The sequence below is a fragment of the Rhododendron vialii genome, chromosome 1a (assembly GCF_030253575.1).
Source record: "Rhododendron vialii isolate Sample 1 chromosome 1a, ASM3025357v1".
In the NCBI taxonomy this organism is placed as follows: Eukaryota; Viridiplantae; Streptophyta; class Magnoliopsida; order Ericales; family Ericaceae; genus Rhododendron; species Rhododendron vialii.
Genome location: NC_080557.1, coordinates 47,173,730 through 47,195,760, shown reverse-complemented (window position 1 = coordinate 47,195,760; position 22,031 = coordinate 47,173,730). Strand labels below are relative to the sequence as shown.

General features: G+C 38.0%; 3 protein-coding genes across 3 annotated transcripts; 1 reads left to right on the top strand and 2 right to left on the bottom strand.

Annotated features, from left to right (window-relative positions):
- Positions 1-4,759: 4,759 nt before the first annotated feature.
- Positions 4,760-5,644, bottom strand: LOC131332263 (protein FANTASTIC FOUR 2-like). The gene has a single exon (XM_058366393.1). It carries the CDS (start codon positions 5,642-5,644, stop codon positions 4,760-4,762), a length of 885 nt encoding a protein of 294 aa, XP_058222376.1.
- A 2,316-nt stretch (positions 5,645-7,960) lies between these two features.
- Positions 7,961-10,484, bottom strand: LOC131325795 (uncharacterized). Its single transcript, XM_058358243.1, has 6 exons — positions 10,348-10,484; positions 10,095-10,232; positions 9,891-10,013; positions 9,179-9,400; positions 8,918-9,082; positions 7,961-8,629 (listed from the first exon to the last, which is right to left on the bottom strand). Exons 1-6 carry the CDS (start codon positions 10,396-10,398, stop codon positions 8,276-8,278), a joined length of 1,053 nt encoding a protein of 350 aa, XP_058214226.1. The 5' UTR covers positions 10,399-10,484; the 3' UTR covers positions 7,961-8,275.
- A 2,596-nt stretch (positions 10,485-13,080) lies between these two features.
- Positions 13,081-18,713, top strand: LOC131325783 (chloroplast stem-loop binding protein of 41 kDa a, chloroplastic). Its single transcript, XM_058358236.1, has 6 exons — positions 13,081-13,606; positions 13,921-14,042; positions 14,639-14,741; positions 14,824-14,962; positions 15,627-15,904; positions 18,309-18,713. Exons 1-6 carry the CDS (start codon positions 13,226-13,228, stop codon positions 18,489-18,491), a joined length of 1,206 nt encoding a protein of 401 aa, XP_058214219.1. The 5' UTR covers positions 13,081-13,225; the 3' UTR covers positions 18,492-18,713.
- Positions 18,714-22,031: the final 3,318 nt, after the last annotated feature.

Sequence of the window (22,031 nt, the reverse complement as noted above, 5' to 3'; positions counted from 1 at the left end):
CGACATTGTCTTAGAGCATCTCTATTGTAATAAGCAAATAGGCGTAAATAAACAAATGTAACAATAATGTTCAAAAAACACCCTACATTGTAATAAGCAAAATTATAAATTTTTTAGCAAATAATCAAATTCTACTCATTCTATAACTGAACTTAACAGCTTTTACCAATAACCAAAACTCAATAACCAACAATAACTCAAAAACATCTCACATTGGAATTATCTCATCCAAACGAATAATTTGGTATGGTCGGGTGCGTGATTGGAACTCGTTTGCGATTAGATAAATGTGCATTGTGTATTGTGGGGTTTTTTTTGGTTAGGGATGTAAAAATAACCAATGTGGAGATAGAGGTTGTTAAGTTTGATTATGGACTAAATAGATAATTAAATGCTGACATAGCATATTTTGGTTTTTGATTTTGATTATTACCATTGCGGATGCTCTTAGGTCATCCATAGTGGTATAATCAAAAACCAATTGTTTTTAAAGTTAACAATATTGGTGCAAAAGATGGCTCACAGTGGTATAATCAAAGTTAGCTACATCCTTAGACAAAATCAAGTTTTGGATAACCAAAACTAGCAACATTTTTCAATAATCAAAATTTGATGACCCCACCCCACATAAGTTAACTGGTTCCAAAATTTGGATACATGCGTGTTTCTACTGGCATTTTCTTATTCTCTTATTCGCTTGCTCTATATTTTTTTCTCTTCACCCACAAACTATTTCTCTTTTTTCCCTCAAAAAATAAAGTTTATATCTCTCGATCATCCAAAAAAATTCATAATAAGAGAGAAGGAAGTCACCGATTTTTTTCCACAATTAAGGGAGGGAATCGATATATTTTTTCCCAAAAAAAAACGTAGTGAAGGGAGGTGAATAGTGGGAAACGGAGGGGGGAGAGAGTGTGAAATTGTAGTGGACCCCTTATTTCGGTTATGGACTAGAAGTGACCATTGTGGACCTCAACATTGTTAAGCTTAGCAACCTCTTAAATAAATAATTAAAAGCTGGTGTGTCAACTTTTGGTTATTTATTTTTTTATTATACCACTGTGAATGACCTTAGTCATGTAATCCTTCAAAATGTTCACGCTTGCGGTTTTCAATTCTCATACTATGCTTAAGCTTTGAATATTCGCTAGCTCGCTCTTGTGAATTTTAGCAGTTTGAAATATGTTTAAAGACGCTCTCTCGCTCATTCTTACGCTGCTACTTAATTAGGTGATTTAGGTGTCTGACTTCTTTCTTTGTTAGAAAAAAGAAGCAGCAAGAAACAAGGTGTAGATGACAAGACTGACCTTGTCTTCAACGTTTGGCCATTCCGTTTGGAGAATACAAAGGCCCGTTCCACTAAAATTATTATTTTTTAAATACTTATTTTTCATTTCATGAGACAGATCATTCTTCACAATATATCACTTTTAATTTTAAAAAAAAATATTTATTTTAGTTAATAGAACACACCCTATGGTAATGGTATTAAGTGGTGTTGGGTTTGTCTAGTCCCACTAGGGAAGGTAAGATTGGTTCCTAAGTAATTAGTTGAGTTGCGGGTGAAGTTGTTTGCAAGTAGCTTGAGATTAGAACGAAATTGACCGAGTTTGAGTTCGGATTTGCTCGTTAAACCTTGTTCAAGACAGTTTATTGCCCAAATAAATCAAGCTTGAAATTTTTGTGAAGCTCTTTAAACTTTCAAATCAAGCTAGTACTACTTCATTCGTTCAGCTTCCAATAATCCCAAGAGGTTGGCCTAGTAATCAAGACTTGAGACTTATAGGTTTGCTCTCTTAAGGTCTCAAGTTTGAAATATATCAGATGCTATCAATTCTTTTAGGGCCAGTTCATACAGGATGTTGTTTTAATTTTAATTGGAAATGAGCGGTAAAATTGGTCCCTGAGTTATAAAAAATAAAAATAAATCTACCAACTTGAAATCGGTAATAATCATCTCGATTAAAGCTAGTTTGATTTGATTCGCCTCGTTAACAAGTTCAATTTGAAAATATTCGTGAAACTCGTTAAATTTTTAAATCAGCTGAAATAATCAACTACTCTACTCCAATCACCGGCTTTTAGACCGACACTTTTACAACCCAATCATCTACTATTACTTTATAGGGAAAATTTATGTTATATTCCATCAACGTTAAACGAAAATTCATTTTGGTCTTTCACGTTTTAATTTGGACAAACATATCCTTTTATTTTTAAATTGGTTTCAATGTCAACCCTGTTTTGGATAGTGTTAATTTTTTGGACGGAAAATTGTCATGTGCCTAGCATGTGACCATTTTTCAGGGGTAGACTTGCCATTCCACTCCTCCCTCAAACCAAAACTTCTGTGATGCTCCCAAGTGGTATGGGAGCATCATACTCCCAATGAATTACAGCTTTTGGATTGAAAATAGATAAATCATAGCCCTTAGATCAAAACCAAAAACTAAAAATAGGGTGGTTTTGTTAAAAATGAGGCGGTTTTGATCTAAAAAACGGAAGATTACTTACCACAGAACAGGCAATACTTACCATTCACTAAGGCAACACTTACCATTGTATAAGGCAGAACTTACCACACTTGTGTGGTAAGTTCTGCCTTATACAATGGTAAGTGTTGCCTTAGTGAATGGTAAGTATTGCCTATAATTCATTGGGAGTATGATGCTCCCATACCACTTGGGAGCATCATACTTTGCCAAACTTCTGTGATGCTCCCAAGTGGTATGGGAGCATCATACTCCCAATAAATTACAGCCCTTGGATTGAAAATAGATAAATTACAGCCCTTAGATCAAAACCAAAAACTAAAAATAGGGTGGTTTTGTTAAAAATGAGGCGGTTTTGATCTAAAAAACGGAGGATTACTTACCACAGAACAGACAATACTTACCATTCACTAAGGCAACACTTACCATTGTATAAGGCAGAACTTACCACACTTGTGTGGTAAGTTCTGCCTTATACAATGGTAAGTGTTGCCTTAATGAATGGTAAGTATTGCTTATAATTTATTGGGAGTATGATGCTCCCATACCACTTGGGAGCATCATAGCCTTTGCCCCCTCCCCTCTCTCTCTCCCACCCATTAACAAATAGTAATACATCACATCACATCACTTCCACTCCTCCCATTCCCAACCAAACCCAAACCGGTAACACTCGGACCAGCATAGACCAGCACCAGCTACGTACCCCCACCTCCGACACACAACCACCCATCGAAAAACCCAAACAAAAGAGCACCCCAGTCGCCTCTGCCTCAACTGCCCCCAATTGCCGTCCAATTACCCATATACAGATACGTGCTAGCGTGAAACACCTCACCGGCGACCACCGTGTCAGATTCACAATGCCTAACTTAGCTGCAAAGATAGTTTCTCATTTTGTGAGAGAGAGAGAGAGAGAATGGAACCTCTAATGGAGGAAGAAGAGTACAACCGGAGTCTGGAGAGAAGTGAAGCTACTGTCATTGATACCGATGGTGGAGGACCTGGAGCTGGAGAGAGAATCAGAGAAACCTACGAGAGGCGTTGCGGCTGCGATATCCTCATAGCCGTGAATCACGGGCCCAACAGCAAGCACGCCTTCGATTGGGCCCTGGTTCACCTCACTAGTTCGCCGACATCATTCATTTGATCCACGCCGTCTCCAGCAAGTGCAACTGGCTTCATTTGTATTTGTTCATGTATAGGTTGGTATAGAAATCATGGGGAAAGCACTAAAAATTAATCTTTTTGCTTCTTTTTTTGTGATTTTTGTTAATTGGAATGGTAATTTACTGTTTGGGTGAAATGGGTTTGTGTAGAAATTGTGGGGAGAGGGAGGATAGAGAGTTAAAATTATGCATTTGTACAGAGAGGGAAATGGGGGGGGGGGGGGGGGGGGGGCGGGGGGGGGGGGGAGAATGGTCAAATCTACCTTTCAAAAGTGGTCATGTGCTGGGCACATGACAATTTTCCATCCATAAAACTAATACCATCCAACACAGGGTTGTCATTGAAATCAATTCAAAAGTGGAAGGATATGTTTGTTGAAATTGAAACGTGAAGAATCAAAATGAATTTTCACTTAAATTCGAAGGGATATATTAGAAATTTCCTCTACTTTATATTTACGGGTATCCAATTTAACTTATGTGTATCAAACTAATTTTTAGAGATGAATCCCACCGTTCACTAATGGAAAAGTTTTTAGTTTTTTAATTTGTGAGTTGCAAGTGCCTAAACTTGAGGGCCTCGAGATAGAACATCCAAACTCCGCATCCTAAACCTTCCTGATTCCAAGATTAATTAATCATGAGTAACATCCCCATCAACCTGGTCCATTTCGCGCAAACCAACATCGTACTATCTGCTTGGAGTTGGAAAATAATAGGAGTATATTCTTACAAAAACGAAATTATACATCTCTGTAATAGAATGATGTCGTGCTGACATGCAATTGTGTTCACGAGAAAGAGCAAACTTCTTGTCAATTCACTTTTCTAACAAACACAAATCACGAGTACACAGACGTGATTAAGAGAGAGAGAGAGAGAATATACCAATAACGACAATAACTGCCAGGTTCAGAAATGAGACAGAAAACCTAAAACACTAATAGCAGATCACAAGTAAAAATGGAAAGCAATTTTGTTTCACCTTTGCTTTGTTCACCCTCGGCGAATTTGCTCATTCTAAGAGGGGGCCGATCAAAGCGAGAGCGAACAAAATTGCTCTTAGAAAAAGAGAGACAAAACAGATTTCCAATTCCTTTAGCAGAGAGCTTTAAGAAATGGCCTCCAACTGGACATCCTTTTCTTCCCTCGCCCACCACCTTCCTTGCACCTACTTGGCCTTTGAATCTCTCCAATCCCACTTTCACCCTCACCTTTCCCAATATTCTCTCCTCTGCCCTCAACCCACATACCATAATCACCATCATCATCATCAACACCATCCCCATCATCACCATAATAGCCTAAAGCTCTAGAGTCACTTTCATCAACTTGCTCATTGTCATAGTCCAGAGATTTACTATTTTTCACCAAACAAAGCCTAAGATGGCCGTCGGCTCGATCGGCTTGAAAGTAACCGATGGAAGAAGCGACAGTAACGGCTTTTACAACTAACCGGCCGCCTTCCCGGTGGGACCTCATTCGAACACTGTCCGAGCCACTGATCGTAGTCAGGGGAGGCGGGAAACTGCGGTCGGGGATCAGTTTCCGACTGAATTCCATGTCTCGGGACTTTAGTTTCCCAACTGAGTGAGAACTCTCAATTTTGGATGAAAAAGGAGGGAATTCGTCACTGCTCTCGCTAATGTCGCTGCCCGTTTCGCTTCCTAGACTCTCTGTGCACATTTCCAGGCTTTTCACGCTCAGTGCTGAAGCAGAGCGCTTCGCAAGAGGGTGGACAAAGACTTGGTTGTTATCTGACAGGTCTTTGCAATTGTGGGAGTTGTCGGTTAGTGATTGTATGAAGCTCCAAACACCGGATTCGCCGTTGCTGTTTTTGTTTTTGCTGCGAGAATTCTCAGGGCGTTCTTCTTGATTTTGAGGGAAGGATTCGAAGGGATTTGATTTGTGTATCGAAACACGTGGTTCTGTGAGCAACGGGTAGAGGCAGGGTTGAGACCTTTGACACACAATGGAGGACATATTGTTATCAGTGAATATTTTTTGTGGGAAGGAAACAGGGCAAAAACAGAGCAGAGGCAGAGGATACAAGGCTATATTCTGAAATGCAAAAGCATATCGAAGTGAGGAAATTGAGATGGTTGGTTAGAATTGGAGGGAAAGAGGGAGCGAGAGAGAGAGAGAGAGCGGGGGGGGGGGGGGGGGGGGGGGGGGGGGGTGTGGAAATGAGAGAGAGGTGATGTGACAGAAGTGAAGAGCAGAGCAGAAGCAGAAGCAGAGGATACAAGACTATGATCTGAAATGTAAAAGCATATCGAAGTGAGGAAATTGAGATGGGTGGTTAGAATTGGAGGGGGAGAGAGAGAGAGAGAGAGAGAGAGAGAGAGAAGTGAAGAGCAGAGCAGAAGCAGAAGCAGAGGATACAAGACTATGAACTGAAATGCAAAAGCATATCGAAGTGAGGAAATTGAGATGGTTGGTTAGAATTGGAGGGAAAGAGGGATGAGGGAGAGAAGAAGAAGAAGAAGAAGAGGTGATGGGAGAGAAGTGAAGAGGGTTGGGGTGAATTTATAGGTGCAAAAAATTGCCAGTAGAGTGGTCTAATATTGTTGAGACGAGGAACAGAGGTTTCACCTTCAGCCAGCCACACAAATGTAATGAGCAGGAGTAATTCCGAAGGAAAATGCTAAAAATAGTTTAGTAGGAAATTAAGGCAAAAAAATGTACTTCGAATACGTAAAAAAATGTATAAAAGTGTATTGAAAAGTGTAAAAAGAATATTCCATGTTTATTTTTTTTCCTTCTAATTTACTGACAGACTAGTGGACTGTCAATAAAAGAACCCAATTTAGAATATTAACGTGAAATTTAAATTTAAATAAATAAATAAAGTTGAGGACTTGAATGTGCTGGTTAGGAAGAGATTGATCTGACTGGTTATTTAACTTAATTTGTTGAAGTTCTTAGAATTATATGGAATAAGAAGTTTTATAGTAGTATATATGACCATACTTTTTTCATACAAAAGTGACCAAACATGTGTCAAGAAAGAAGATATTTTATTCTGTTCATTGGGTGGCATTGCATTGCTTCCCCTAACTATTTCGAGGTTTCGTGTAGCGTTTGATTCATTTAGAATCATTTTCGAGCGAGTAAATTAGTCTTTCATAAGTTTTTACAACTGATAATGCTGGCTTTCGCCGAGAAAAAGAAAGAAAGAAATATTCAGGTCAGCAACCAAACATTTAAATAAGCGCCCTTTCGTACAAAATTTCAAAATTAATATAAACAAACGTCCAACCTTTTAAATTTTTTAGGAGTAAAGTGGGAGATTCTTCCTATTATCATTGCTATGGAAATGTACTCGGATTAAGTTAAAAAATTCAATTATTATGCTGGCATTTGCTGCATTTCTATTTAGGGCCAAAGAAACCATTACCTCTCTGCTTTTTGGCTATAGGCTTCCTTTATTGGTTGATCCTTATGAGTCAGCAGGGAAAATAAAAGCAACACTTGTAAAGAGAGCTCTGATTTTGGATTTGTTTAAGTTTTCTTGATAATTTTCAAAAATAAAATTCAATTCCAGTGGAATAAAGGGAGAAGATGGTACGGCCGCTAACTAACCCAAAAACATTTGATTTTTGGGTTTCGGTCATCCCCACACCGAGAAAAAAGGTAAAATATCCATCATGCGGCTGTCGATATTCGATGTTGTTGAAAAGCATATCGAACGAAGAGCGTTTGGCCGGAGTGTCCACAGAAAAAAAATTCATGACGGAATCACGTGTGCCACTCGTTTCAGAAATGGTAGACAATTTTAGGGTCTCTTTTTCTGAAGTTTGAAGGGACTTATAATGTTGTGATTAATCATACCGTATCATCCCCTATGACATTGTGCATTCCGTTGCTTCCGAGATATAAAATTGCTAAACCCGAGCGCACAAATTTTTTTAACCATACCCCGAAGTTATAGAGCTTTTTTTGAATATATAGTCCAATATTTAGATACTTATATTCCTTCGAGCACAAATGCTAAAAAATGATTTGAGAACGCAATAGGTCAGCAAGGAAGGCAACCTTCATGTCAACCTTCAAGGCCAACTGGCTAATGAAAGACCAAAAAAGAAAATTTGAGGACCCTAAATTTGAGCAAAATTTTGTGGGTATGATTGATTGGGAATTATGCTGACCCTAAATTATTTTGTCTATTGTTAGCTATGGAAAATAGTTGAGTTATGGGTATGATTGATCAGTTTGCTTTGAGATTGTAGTAGTGAAATCCCTATCGTTTGGATGATTTTTAGAAGAAAAAAAGGAGAGAAGATTGTGTCCGCTTGATTGGAAAGATGGAAATACTTATAAGAAAAAAGATGAAAATTGGTTTTCGCACACCAAAATTTACCATCTGTACTCTAAAAGTGGAGTGGGATACGATGGTAAATTTTGGCATGCGAAAATATCCAAGAAAATTCTGCTAACATTCCAATATTATGCAGTAACAATTGGATTCTTGCTCGTTTCTCTCCCCAAACCTCTCCTCTTCCTCTTTATTTTCTCCCTTAAAACAGCCACCCTGAAAATCCATCATCCAAATATACACTTTTGGCCCAAAAACTCAAAACAAACCACAAATAAGTCCCTGTCTGCAGCACTTCAGAAATCTTCCTCCTCCTCATGCTGTTGTTCTTCATCATAACACTCGTCAAGATAATTGCACAATCCGAAAACATCCCTTCGTGGCATCCTCGGAACTTCGTCACCGTCTTCTCCTTCACCTTCTCTGTCGTCCTCCTCCTCTTCTGGTATCGCTGGTGGTGGGGACGAAAAGTCCAAGCACATTCCCCTTACTACATGTTCATAATAGGATGCAGGAGGAGAGAGATCTTGGGAAGTTATTTGGTGGTACTCCACCACCTGGTGAAGGCATTGGTTTTCCCTTGTTAAATTTGCATTCTCGTTTGCTAATCTTGATTTCTCAAATAGCAGTGCCTCCAGCTGAAGCCTCACCTGCCAAATATGAAAATTTCCACAAGGGTAAAGAACTAAATTCCCAACTTTTATTTTACTTTCAACAGTAGGCATAAATCCAGTATAGAATAGCCACATTATGAACTAACAATCCGGTTGGACGGTGAGGGAAAGAAACAAATAGAAAGGGTGAGAAAGGGTGCGAAAGGATTATAAATAAAGAAAACTAATACTCCTAAATCCTTATTGGTCCATTTTGTTTCTAATCTCATTTTTTTTTTAACTCCTACAAATAAATGAATCGATATGAAGGAAGCAACTTGTTACCAGATCATCTTCCTCGGGTCTAATGCCTTTGGAGAACCCATCGCGTAGCCTTCTATTTTCCTCCTCGAGTATAGCACATCGTTCTTGCACGAAACACAGATCCGATTTGATCGATCTCAGTTCTCGTGCGAGCGAAGTTGCTTTTGTTGCCATGGAAATCGCTAGCTGCATTGATCAACAAAGGTACACCAATTAACAACACGAACTCGCTAGTAGTACTATTCCTGAATCAATTGTCAAAAGTAGAGACAGAATTCGAACATTTTTGGCTTTGTTGAGCTTCCCCTTCTCTATTAGGCTTTTCTCATTCTCTTGGGGTGAATTATCTCCTTGTTCCTCATACTTTCTCTTCTGTCCTCTTTTGCCTTCATCACTCTCCTCCTCCTCCTCTTCTTCTTTGCGCTTTTCGGTACTCTTGGCCTTTTCCATTGCACTTTGATATATTTCAGTCAGTGTGGGAGGCCTTGATAGATCTCTTGCTCCCTAAAAACATGAAAACCAGAGAAACAGTGCTGAGAAAACCGGTGATTACTTTGGGTTAAATGAAAGCAATTGATAGAAAGACAATTGAAAACTCTCAGCTGAACTATCTCTGTGAGTTTGGAAGACTGAGAATTCAACCTGCTTATGACCTATACTAACTTGCCTAATGAACCCCAAGGGTTGGCCTGGTGGTCTAGGCAGACTTAGGGTTGCTCCCTCCTAAGCTCTAAAGTTTGAAGTCCATATTAATTGGGACCCCCGCAATTGGGCGGTGGGATTGGTCCCATGATTAATCGAGCTGCGCATAAACTAGCCAGGAAATGAGTTATCAAAAAACTAACTTGCCGAACGTGACTAAAAATTCGGCATAATCTGAAACCAGTGAACCAACGTTTGAGAACAATTCTTTTTCCTGGCCAGAAGGATAAACGCAATTACCCAAAATAAATCTTGAAAAAAAATTATACAGTGAGGCCCTGTATATGTTTACCTGAAGAGCATTGTCCAGATTATTAGATAGCTGAGACAGGGACTGGGCAACAGAGTCAAACCCTCTGAGCAAAAGCAATGAATCCTCCTTCATCCGCTTTGCGCGATCAGATCCTCCAGCATTCTACAAGCAATTTCAACATAACCCATCCGTCCATTCTCAAAAACAAAAGAAAAACAAGAGAGAGAGGCAGAGAGAGCCCACCCATTTAGCAGGGAGAGAAGGGTCGAAAGGCTTGCGATTTTCAAGAATGGCGTCGATCCGGCTTTGCAGAGCACTCCAGAATCGTTTGTCAGATGTAGAGCTGATCATGGGAGATGAATTCGTGCGGCTCGTCGATTCCTATGATTCAAATTCAGAAGCTAGTGAATAAATGAACATAAAAAGGCCTACATTGAACTTTCTAAGGTACTATATTTTCCCATTGTTTGGGAAAAGGCCTAAATTTTTCACAAACCTTGTTGAGGTTGTCCGGTGTTGATGATTCTTCCTCCAATGATACTGCCATGAGAGATTTAGAGAGAGAAAAAAAAAAGCTCAGAGAGCGAGAGGAAAAGGGAGACGGTGGGGGGTAACGGCTAGTTTTATGGAGCTTTCTTTCGTTGGGACTTGGGGGTTATAATAAATAGGTGAGCCTGTGTCGCCAACGTTATAATTTTATCTCAAATCACAAAGTCCACTTTATAACGCTTTTAGTAATGTGCGTCATGTGACTTCCCTTTTTTATACACTGCTGGATCTTAAGGAATCCAACGTCCACCACATCCTGAAATAGTATTTGGCATTAGATACTGTGGGCCTGTGTGGGACCCGAATCGATCCAGTCCAAATCACTTGCGTTTAGGCTCCGTTTTTGTAAACTTATTTTTCTTATTCGTTTTGCCTTTTTTATTCGTCTTTTCTGAATTTTTGTTAGATTCGCATCATATTTTTTAAAATTAATCATTAGTAACAAACGCATTCTATTGGGGAATTTCTTGTTGAAAGTGTTGATGGCAGTCCAGATCCGCATGGACAATGTCAAGAGAAAGCTTATGAATTGAGGACTAAATTGAGAAAATCTAATAGGGAATTGGTTATTTTTTTTCCTTCTCCAAAACGATAGTAGGTGATATTATAGAACAAAAAAATAGTACATCAAGAGGAAACTATATCCCTAAACAAGAGATTAAGAAATCAAATAGGAGGGGATTCAGTTCAAAGACTATACCCAACGCCAACTAAACCCATCGCTTCAAACAGACAGAGCACTGCAGAAAACAATCAAATAACACCCACACTGGGGTGATAGAAGCCCCCATAAACAGGGAGAAAACCCACACAAGGGACACCAAAGAAAAGAACCAAAAAAGAAGAAGAGAAAAACCGGTAACATAACCGAACGGAGTCCGTAGTACCGGAGCAGATTTCATCCACCTACCTAGATCTCCCACTTCGGCGACCACGATTTGCAATGCACTACATCCAAAAGCCGTCGAACTGCACGGCAAAAGAGGCGGAGGAGGGGCGGCGGATGGTGGTTTGGAGAGGAGGATGATGGGGGTAAAGGGGAAAAGAAAGAAAACCTCCGAAATCTAAAATCGAGAGATGAAAAAATTCCACGAGGGGGAGAAACCCCTCCCCTCCCATCACCCATTGGAGCATAAAACCCTGGGGGAGGGGAAGGAGAGAGATTGGGGGCGGTGGCTTCTTTAAGGTTAGAGAGAGGGGGGAGCACCAATAATAGGGAATTGATATCCGCACTATCTTTTTTAATATTCACATTTCCTTTTTATTATTTTAGTGTTGAAAGTGTTTGTGTTTTTTTTTTTTTTTCTAAATGAAAAAAAATGAAATGTAGAAATTAATTCCTAATCTAATATTATAGGATTCAAAAGTGGTGGAATTTGCATTTTCTCAGTCTTCTAAAAAGAAATGCATTCTCTTAATTGGACTAAGGTGTTCATGCTGTTTTCAAGCTCTTTCCGGATCCATCTCAATAATCGGAGGTTTGGGATAGTCCACTTCTTAGAGCTCGTTAAGAACATAAATTATGTCATAGATTTTTTTCAGCCCGTATAGTCCAATTCATGCAATTTTTGAACCTTTTCCGGACTCGACTCAATAATTAGGACTGTCTACTTTTTAAAAGTCATTGAGAAAATCTATAGTGCCAAACATTAGGTAGATCGGATACCGCTTTTCACATGATTTGAACGCATTGATCTTGAAGTTTAAGTAAATGGGGTAAACGGGTTTTAATGCATTGTTGCAATCCTTTGATAATTACAACCTTTTTGTTTTCATGATACCATTATGGATTGAAATCCATTTACCCATTTGCCTCAAGATTAAGAACCCTGCTAACCACACATATATCTGTGCACAGAATGTGCACATATTTTGTTGTGGAGCTCACCACGGGTTCCGCACAAATGATCCGAGTCGTTTATTAAATGTAAAATATTTTTTCAAGAGCCCCCATAAAAAATCAGCTCAATTTAATAACTATAAGTGTTCGATCCAATCATCTAAATTTTCGTTCAGATTTTCGGGTAATGAAAAGTTAGATTATTAGATCAAGCACCTATAAGTATTGGATTGAACTGATTTTTTTCGGAAACCCTTGAAAAAATGTTTTACATTTAATGAACGGCTCGGATCATTTGTGTGGAACTCGTAGTGGGCTTCACAACAAAATCTGTGCATAATCTATGCACAAATTGTCTGTGCGAACAAATTTATCGCAAGATTAATGCGTTTGGAAATCATCTGAAATGAAATTTGAACAACTTGATGTTTGGCGTAGCTGATATTGTTAACGAGTTAGTCTTAATTATTGAGATGGGCTTGGGAAAGACTCAAAATTTGAGTTAATTTTAGATTGTCATGTGATTTGTATTTTGAGTCGTTTAATGTATTTACGTGGTTATACACGTGAGATTTGTTTTCAAATTTGTATCTTTGGGCATCAACTTTTGGAAAAATTTATTGAAATTTTGATAAACTAGACATCAATAATTACTTATGCTGTGTTTGCTTCTCTTTTTGAAAAGTATTTTGCAAAAGATTCTTCTTACTTTCAATCATTTTTTTCTTTATTTTTTTTCACTTATTACTCCCATTATTTTTTCAAAAATATTTTAAAAAGTGTTCCAGACACAACATTAATCTCTTGAAATAATCTCAATGGAACAGATCATTTTAATGTTTAAAATCGAAGTGTACAAATTTGGCATAGCAAACGTTGGACTTTGGAATTTGGATGCCCTCTTTTTGTCTTTGTCGAATACAAAACCGCTGGCTCTAAATCGTCCCTTCAGATCACACACTTCACACACACACACACAGCTTCAATGGCCACTCTTCATTCCTCATCCTCTCTCCTATTCACTTCTCCCACCTCCACCCAACATCCTCCTCCTCTTCTCTCTCCTACTCCACGCCTCTCTCTCTCCTCCTCCACCTCGAACCACTCTATCTCCCTCTCCATCTCCCCTTCTTTCCTCGCACACCCGAAAACCTCCAGACGCCATTCTCTCTCCTCATTCAGGGTCAGAGCCGGTGCAGCAGAGAAGAAGAAGGTCCTGATTGTCAATACCAACAGCGGTGGCCACGCCGTCATTGGTTTCTACTTCGCCAAAGAACTATTGGGTTCTGGCCATGAGGTCACCATTATGACTGTTGGTGAAGAGACCTCAGACAAGATGAAGAAACCCCCATTCAACAGATTCTCTGTAAAGTTCCCATCTTTTTTTTTGCTTCGTACCAGAGAAAGTAGAAGTAAATTTTCCATCTTTTGAACATATGAAACGACATATGCTTTACATTTGTATGGATAGACGGTTGAGTTGGGATTTTGGCTAGTACTTTTGTCATGGGTATGATGAATTTATTTCACGCAATTTGTTTTTTTGCAAACCCACCATTCAATAGTTTATTTGTTGTCTTTTAGTTTCTGCTACTGTACTACTTTGGGATTATTTTTTGCTACTCTGTTGTGGGTATGGTGAAATTGTCAATAAAAAATTGTGGGTATTTGGTTTCTCAGGAGATTGTGAGTGCTGGTGGAAAGACGGTGTGGGGAGACCCAGCAGAAATTGGGAAGGTTTTGGACGGAGCGGCATTTGATGTTTTATTGGATAACAATGGCAAGGACTTGGATGCTGTGAGGTCTGTTGATTTGATTTTGAAAGCTTGAATTTGTCTATAGAATTCCATCGCTTTACGTTTTGCTTGTTGAAATGTGTTGATGGTATTTCATTCCTGTATGTTCAAAACAAGTTCAGGCTTTTGATTCGCCTGATGGATTGGCAGTAATTGGATCATGGTTTTTATAGGGATTTGCCAAGAAAATAAATTAGCTTATTCACTTCATTGTCTTTGCACGTTCTCCTTACTTTTTTCCTTTTCCACCATAAATCCCACCATGATCTGAAGCCTTTGAGCTTAGTTATTGCAGTAGCATCATATGGTTGTGGGAGGCCAACTTTAAGTTCGTGGGTATGATAGAAGTTCACAATTCATGACCAAACTCAGTATATGTAAAGTTGATTTTGTGGTACCCGTTTTGAGAATTCTTACAAGCCGATCAAAAAAAGAGAATTAACACTGACTTCATGCACTGCCAGACTGAACAGAAAGAAACCAAATAATGAATTCCATTGAAGCATTCCAATTCACTCATTTGCAAAGTGAACTGTCTGCCTAATGGGGAACCTTCACTCATGTTTTTGTGTGGAAATTTCTGATGCAATCTTCTTGCCTAGGCCTGTGGCAGATTGGGCCAATAGTGGTGGTGTAAAGCAATTTTTGTTCATAAGCAGTGCTGGAATCTATAAGGCAACTGAGGAGCCTCCTCATGTTGAAGGGGTATGTAGCATGTTTATACCCAGTAATATATAACGAATGAAAGAAAGATTCTGCCAACTTATCTCAGCTTTTGTCATGATAGGATGTTGTTAAAGCTGATGCTGGTCATGTTGGAGTAGAGAAGTACATTTCAGATATTTTCAGCAGTTGGGCATCATTCCGTCCCCAGTACATGATTGGTTCCGGCAATAACAAAGATTGCGAGGAGTGGTTCTTTGATCGTAAGTCCATGATTTTGAGCTTAATATGCCCGAATTACACTACATGATCTTGAACTTAATATGCTTTCACTCATCATGAATTTAATCAAATTACAGTACATGATTTTAGAACCCTTTGCTATACTCTTGTTTGTTTCTCAGCAATCTATTCATTTGAACTTTTGATATCTGTGGCTGTAAATATGTTTTTGGTAGTTGTGAATATGGTTTCATTTGTGTCCTTTTTCTAATAGGAACAAGAGTTTTATTAACTTGTGTAGAAATAACAACACGAAAATATTGGGAGATGAAAATAGCATCATTGTAGATACGGATATCCCAAGAAGATTGGCACATACCACTCTACTCCTCATGTGCAAGTTTATCTCAAAACAAAGCTGGCAAGCCCAATCAGCCAATACACCCAAATCACCCAAAAAAAAAACAAACCAACCAGCCAATACACCCCAATCCTTCCGAAGGGATTTAACTTTTACGTTAAATCTCAATACCTTCGAAGGGATTTAACTTTTGATGGATACTATTCAAGTAATATAGCTTTGCTCTTTAAGTTTAGTAGCTTACATTGGATCCCGATATTTACTTATATAACTTTATAGTGATTGATTTGTATTACCCCAACAATTGCAGTCTATTAATACAAAAACCTATCAATTCTGAACAGGAATCGTTAGGGGAAGGCCAGTTCCAATCCCAGGTTCGGGAATGCAGCTTACTAACATCTCCCATGTTAGAGATCTATCCTCCATGCTCACTCTGGCAGTAGAGAATTCATCTGCTGCAAGTGGAAACATCTTCAATTGTGTGAGTGATCGCGCTGTGACACTCGATGGAATGGCTAAACTCTGTGCTAAAGCTGCAGGCCTCCCAGTTGAAATTTTGCATTATGATCCCAAAGCAATTGGTGTTGATGCCAAGAAAGCTTTTCCTTTCCGTAACATGGTACGAACTTCTATTCTTCTTGACATTAAAAAGTGAAGGGAAACGGGGTAAACTGGACAAAAGGACTTCTAATTGCATGTGTCATCCTGAGGGTTAGGAGTACGATGCCATCGCTCCTTGTTCCTTTTAATCTTTGTAACAATTTCAGAGATCACTATGAAATTTTTTTGCCTTCCAAAAAAAAATGTCATCCTGAAACAATTTCCTTGGGCCAAACTGAGTAAAATTAGCGACAACTCCATGCTTATGATTAGAAACTTGAACCATCCAACTATGTGATGTTTGAATGCTAGATCAAGGTGGGTTTTCTTTAAGCTCATCTATTCGCTATGTTGTCAGGATTCCGTAGCCCTTAGGGTCCGTTTGGATGTGGGAAAAAAATTGGGTGTATTAGTTAATAGGGGGATAAGATAGTAGGGGTATTAGTTAATAATGGATGACCCAAATTGATGTGATGTTTATATAGGAGGATTAAATAGTAGGTTGTTTGGATGAGGTATTAGAGAAGGAGGATTAAATAATATTTGGTTTGGATGGATGATTAATAGGGGTATAAGGAAGGATGGATGATATAAAAAGCTGTTAAATGACCCTTTTGCCCTTGTGCAGTCCCTTAATTATTCTTTCACAATTTAAGCCTAGATCAAGGTGGGTTTTCTTTAAGCTCATCTATTCGCTATGTTGTTAGGATTCCGTAGCCCTTAGGGTCCGTTTGGATGTGGGGAAAAAATTGGGTGTATTAGTTAATAGGGGGATAAGATAGTAGGGGGTATTAGTTAATAAGGGATGACCCACATTGATGTGATGTTTATATATGATGATTAAATAGTAGGTTGTTTGGATGAGGTATTAGAGAAGGAAGATTAAATAATACTTGGTTTGGATGGATGATTAATAGGGGTATAATGAAGGATGGATGATATAAATAGCTATCAAATGACCCTTTTGCCCTTGTGCAGTCCCTTAATTATTATTTCACAATTTAAGCCTTAATATTTATTTCTACTAACAAATTAACAATTTAGTATTATAATTTGGTTTTTTTAAAAAAAATTAAGTGTTCCAAATTTCAATCCGTTTGAACCTGTGCAAAGATCTTAGTTTTCTGATCATTTTATCATAAATAGTCATAGTTAAATTTTGACTCTAGGGCTCTCGTTGATTAATCTTAAGAAATTCGTAGAATCAAATATCTCTTAGGGCTAATCAAGATTCAAAATTTAACTATGACAATTTAGGATAAAATGATCAGAAAACTAAAATCTTTCCACCGGTTCAAACGGATTGAAATTTGGAACACTTAATTTTTCAACCTCTTTAGACAGTTTATATATTAAAAAATATGGTTAAAAAAGTGTTCCAAATTTCAATCTGTTTGAGTCAGTGCGAAGATCTTAGTTTTTTGATCATTTTATCCTAAATGATCATAATTAAATTTTTACTCTAGGGCTCTCGTTGAATAGCCCTAAGGGATATTTGATTATACGACTTTCTTAGGACTATTCAACGAGAGCCCTAGAATCAAAATTTAATTACGACCATTTAAGATAAAATGATCAGAAAACTAAGATCTTCGCACCGGTTCAAACGGATTAAAATTTGAAACACTTAATTTTTCAATCTCTTTACACCGTTTATATATTAAAAAATTAAGTGCTCAAAATAAGTAGTCTTAGGATAGGTTTGAATGGAAAATATGATTTTGGGTAAAATAGAGAGTAGAAATTGGTTGAATGGTGGATGGAGAAAGGGGATAACAAGGGGTATTTTCGTCCACAAAATACCCCTCTACAGCCGGATTATTTTGGGGCACCTCAAGAGGAGCCCAGATATAATACCCGAGAAACCGTAAAACAAGGAGAAAAGATGAGGGGGTAAGAAATTATCAGGGAATTTTATGGGATGCCAAACAAGGGGAAAAGGGGTGGGCCCCTTCCATATACCCCTCTTATTTTTCCCCTTCCTTTTTTACTCCATCCAAGCTGGCCCTTAAATTTTAGCCTTTTTAAGCTATGTTGGACTTGTGGAAAGGAGGAAAAGGAAAAAAGAAGAGAGAACTAGTGAGAGAAGTTCTAGGGAAAGTTGGTTGTTTCTCTTCATTTGGTTTTGCAAAGGAAATGAATAGGAAGCGAGAGAGAAAATAACTCTGCCTTGTTTGATTTTGCATGAGGAAAGAAAGGAAACAATGAAGGGAATAGCTTAAACTGAATAGCTTAAACTGACTTTAAAAACTCGAGCAGAAAAAGGAAGATGAAATAAGAGAGATGAAAAATGATCATATACCTTCCTGTTGGATTTCTTTCATTAAGTTCCAAACAGAGCCTTTAAATTCTTACAATGTGTCGTGTCTAAATCCCTGACTCATGCAAGCATGGGTAACTCATTCATCGATCTACTTTTGCAGCACTTCTATGCAGAACCAAGAGCAGCAAAGGACATTTTGGGGTGGCAAGCATCCACAAACCTTCCTGAAGATTTAAAGGAGCGGTACGAAGAGTATGTGAAGATCGGGAGAGATAAGAAGCCCATGAAATTCGAGATAGATGATAAGATTTTAGAGTCACTCAAAGTACCTGTGGCTGTATGATCATAACGCTTCCAAAATAACTCAGTGTTTCAAATTCCATGTCTACTATTCCACACCATGAATTGAGTTAACGAGATGCATTTGGCAGTTAATCGGCATACATTCTGTACCTTAGCGTGTTACTCCTAAGATGCAATGTATATACCGATCAAAAAAAATATGCAATGTATATAGTATAATTTTGGTTAGTATTCAATAAGAGTATATATATATTTTTGGATCCTCGGTATTCAATAAGAGTAAATACAGAGGAATTGATTCACTTCTTCGTCTTTTGCTTTCAACATGCAAGTTAGGAGCAAGTTTTAGAAATATCAAAACATTTTAAATGCCCCAAATTGGAAACTCTGGAAACGAGGATGGTGCACAGCACTGGAGCCGTTCGTTCGGCAATCCAACGGTCCATATCTCATGATCTCCACAGTGTAGCCTCCGAGCCGTTTATTGTCAAGATGAAATCTAAACCATTGAATTGCCAAACGCTGCTCGGATGGTGCACAGCACCCACCCGTTTCCGGTACTTCTTAGTATTTTTTAGAACAAGCTTCTTTACCTGTTTACCGTGTGCCATTGTTGTTTAGTTTTTCTCAAAAACGCAAAGAACAATTTATCTAGTGGGGTGGGAAAAAGGGAGGAAAAGACCTTACTCACAATAATCCTTCAAAATAACATTCGCTCGCGCTCTCAATTCTTGCACTGCGCTCTCGATCCCTACACTCACAAATTTTATAGTTGTTTGGGAGGTTTTTGCAAGACTCTTTTACACTTGCGCTCCCGAACCCTCATCAACCTGCACATTACGTGACTTGGGAAAAGACACAATGCATAGAGATGCGGGCTGGTAGCCCGATAATTCTGGGCTTGGTGAGAGTGAGAGCTGGGGGGGAAGCATGGGTTTCATTGAAACGAAGCCCAACACTATTTACCCAAAAAGAAATTCTTAGCAACCTATTTCATTTTTGGTGGCGGTTTTTTTTGCAACAAGTATTCATGTTTCTCTTCGTTTGGTTTTTGGTAAGCCTAAGCAGTAAATGAAACAGCGGTGCTACGCTCGCCGCACGGTTTCACCGCTCTCTTTATCTGCTCTCTCAATCTCACTATTTGTCTCGACAATTAATGGTTCGGATTTTAAACAACCTCTTCCGGAAAAGATTTAAACTCTTCATCGGAAAAGTTTTTTATAAATCCGGACCGTCCAAAACACTTTCGGACGGTGAAATTGAGTGCAGTAGAGGGAGCGGTAAAAGAGAGAGGTGGAAGCACGACTTTTCGTAAATGAAAAGTGGCAGAGAAAATAACTTTGCCTTGTTTGTTTGTTTACCATTTACCAAGATTGGATTGTTGTCTTTCACAGTGCCCTCAGCAATGACAAATCCAAAAAAAAACAGAGAATGTGAGTGCACTGAGTGGTGAAGGAAGTTTAAACGTTAGTACCATTGAAATGTCAGTATCAATCTACAGACTGAGGTGGTAACAGGGAGTAACATGTAGTATTCCAGTGAACAGCTAGTTGGTGTCGGGGATGTAATTACTGATATGGGTTCGGCTGGTCTCGCGTCCCTGGAAAGGACCGGACCGTCGCATTGATGATTGAAACAGTTTATTTTTTGTGATTCATTCGGTATATTGTTATCTGTGGAAAATTAACGTTGCTTGCTTATCAATAAGTATATTTTGAAATAAATTTATCTTGGAGAAAAATGAAGTAATATACTCCATGGTAGCTTAATACTATATATCTCAGTATGAATGCACAAGGATCATGTAAAAGTTAGTTAATTAATGTGGTAAACGTGATTTTTTCTGACAAGATTCATATTTTCAAAAAAAAAATTATAATTCCAACTATTATTATAGCAAACAAAAAACTGCAAAACCCTACTACATCTAAGTTGGGATCGAAACTAAAGTTTCACCATACGTACGTGAGTGGTGTTAAAAGTACGCCTAGCCCAAGGCTCCGTTTCAGAAAGGAAAGTACTTATTTTTTAAGAAGGCAATTTCAAGCTCAAAAATCATGTGCTTACGTAAATTATTTTCCTATCAATATGGATCTTGTTTGATAGATCTCATTGAGATCTTTAATACGGTGCAATAAAAATTAAAAAAATTATTTTTTATTTACGTTATTTTTGAATTTAAAAATATAAAATAAAACTTATTTTTTTAAAAAGTGTTCTAGAACGGAAGCTTAAGGATTGTGGAGACTTTACTTGAATCCGGACCTTATCAACGAAGTTCAAGTTTTCAACCACCGAATCCGAATGCATGAAGGGGGCTTTCCTAGAAAAGTGGCGTCGGAACATATCCCAGCCTAGCTCGATCATTTGCACTCATTTTAATATCTCTGCGCGCTACAGAAATCTCAAGACTACAGGTTCTTCAAAAAGCTGACTAGCTAAAAAAAAAAAAACGAGCCAAGATTTTTTTTACATACAAGACTTAATATGTTGGTCTCATAATTTGTCATATACAAAAGAATTTTAAATAAAAGCTACAAATTCGGACCGCTTTTTCACACGTTTCCTTATCTTTTGGGTCTCTCTCATGATACCACGAAAAGAAAAAAAAAACTCACCCATCACCTCAATTTTTCTCTCCGCCGGATATCAATTTAACATTAAACTATTTTTTATACTCCTAAACCTTAAAATTTCAATTTATTTGTTATTGTGTTATGGTCCCAACGTATACGAAATCTTGGTTTCGTCGCAGTCTCGTCCCTGTCTGGAATTCAAGATTGCTTACTAGTTACTACTGCCTTAAAGGTACTTAAATAAGTCATCAACAAGATCCCAAATTAACCCCATTGAAGAGTACTTCTACTTCCTAGTTTTCAAGGTAACAGCTACCATTTTCCAGATGAAAATCTCGCAGCCAAACAAGCTCAACAATTCCTTGAAATTATTAATTATATGGCTGATTTTATTCCCAATCTTGCCCAATACCGAACTCCTCTCTCAGTTCTACTAAATAAAACCCCTCCTCCTTGGACAGCCCTTTCCACCAGTAAAAATTCCTCCACCTCTTCTTCTAATCTTGAGTATTTGTATGAGTTTGAATACCTTCCTGATGATAGTATAAATCATAGACTCTGGTAACTTATGCAGAATAATTTTTTGGTTTTATTTTTGTTCATTTTTTTTTGTATTTGTTAGTTTTACACCAAACTTTTATGTGATATAGGTGAGTAAGGACGAAAGGAATCAAAAAAGTAAAAAAATTAACTACTTTTACACAAGTATTTTGGAAAATATCCAAAGAAAAGCTCAAAAAATCAATTTTTGGATTTTTTTTTCTTGGATATTTCCCAAAATACTTGTATAAAAGTCATAATTTTTTACTTTTCCGTTTCCTCTCGTCCTTACTCACCCTCACATAAAAATTTGGTGTAAAACTAACAAACGCAAAAAAAAAAAAAATTTGAATTAGAACAAAACCCAAAAATTCTGGTGCATAAGCTAATCACTAGCGTGAACGGGATCTGTCATTAAGTTACTTGTATGTATATTACTACTCTTTTACATACATATATAAAGA

What these genes read in the sequence shown, in the direction of transcription:
- LOC131325783 (XM_058358236.1), top strand. Translation starts at nt 13,226, where the DNA reads ATGGCCACTCTTCATTCCTCATCCTCTCTCCTATTCACTTCTCCCACC. An exon ending in CCCCATTCAACAGATTCTCT is followed by an intron (nt 13,607 to 13,920) that starts GTAAAGTTCCCA and finishes TTGGTTTCTCAG; the next exon opens with GAGATTGTGAGTGCTGGTGG. An exon ending in AGCCTCCTCATGTTGAAGGG is followed by an intron (nt 14,742 to 14,823) that starts GTATGTAGCATG and finishes TTGTCATGATAG; the next exon opens with GATGTTGTTAAAGCTGATGC.
- LOC131332263 (XM_058366393.1), bottom strand. Translation starts at nt 5,644, where the DNA reads ATGTCCTCCATTGTGTGTCAAAGGTCTCAACCCTGCCTCTACCCGTTG.
- LOC131325795 (XM_058358243.1), bottom strand. Translation starts at nt 10,398, where the DNA reads ATGGCAGTATCATTGGAGGAAGAATCATCAACACCGGACAACCTCAAC. An exon ending in CTTCTCTCCCTGCTAAATGG is followed by an intron (nt 10,014 to 10,094) that starts GTGGGCTCTCTC and finishes AATTGCTTGTAG; the next exon opens with AATGCTGGAGGATCTGATCG. An exon ending in GACCCGAGGAAGATGATCTG is followed by an intron (nt 8,630 to 8,917) that starts GTAACAAGTTGC and finishes CATATTTGGCAG; the next exon opens with GTGAGGCTTCAGCTGGAGGC.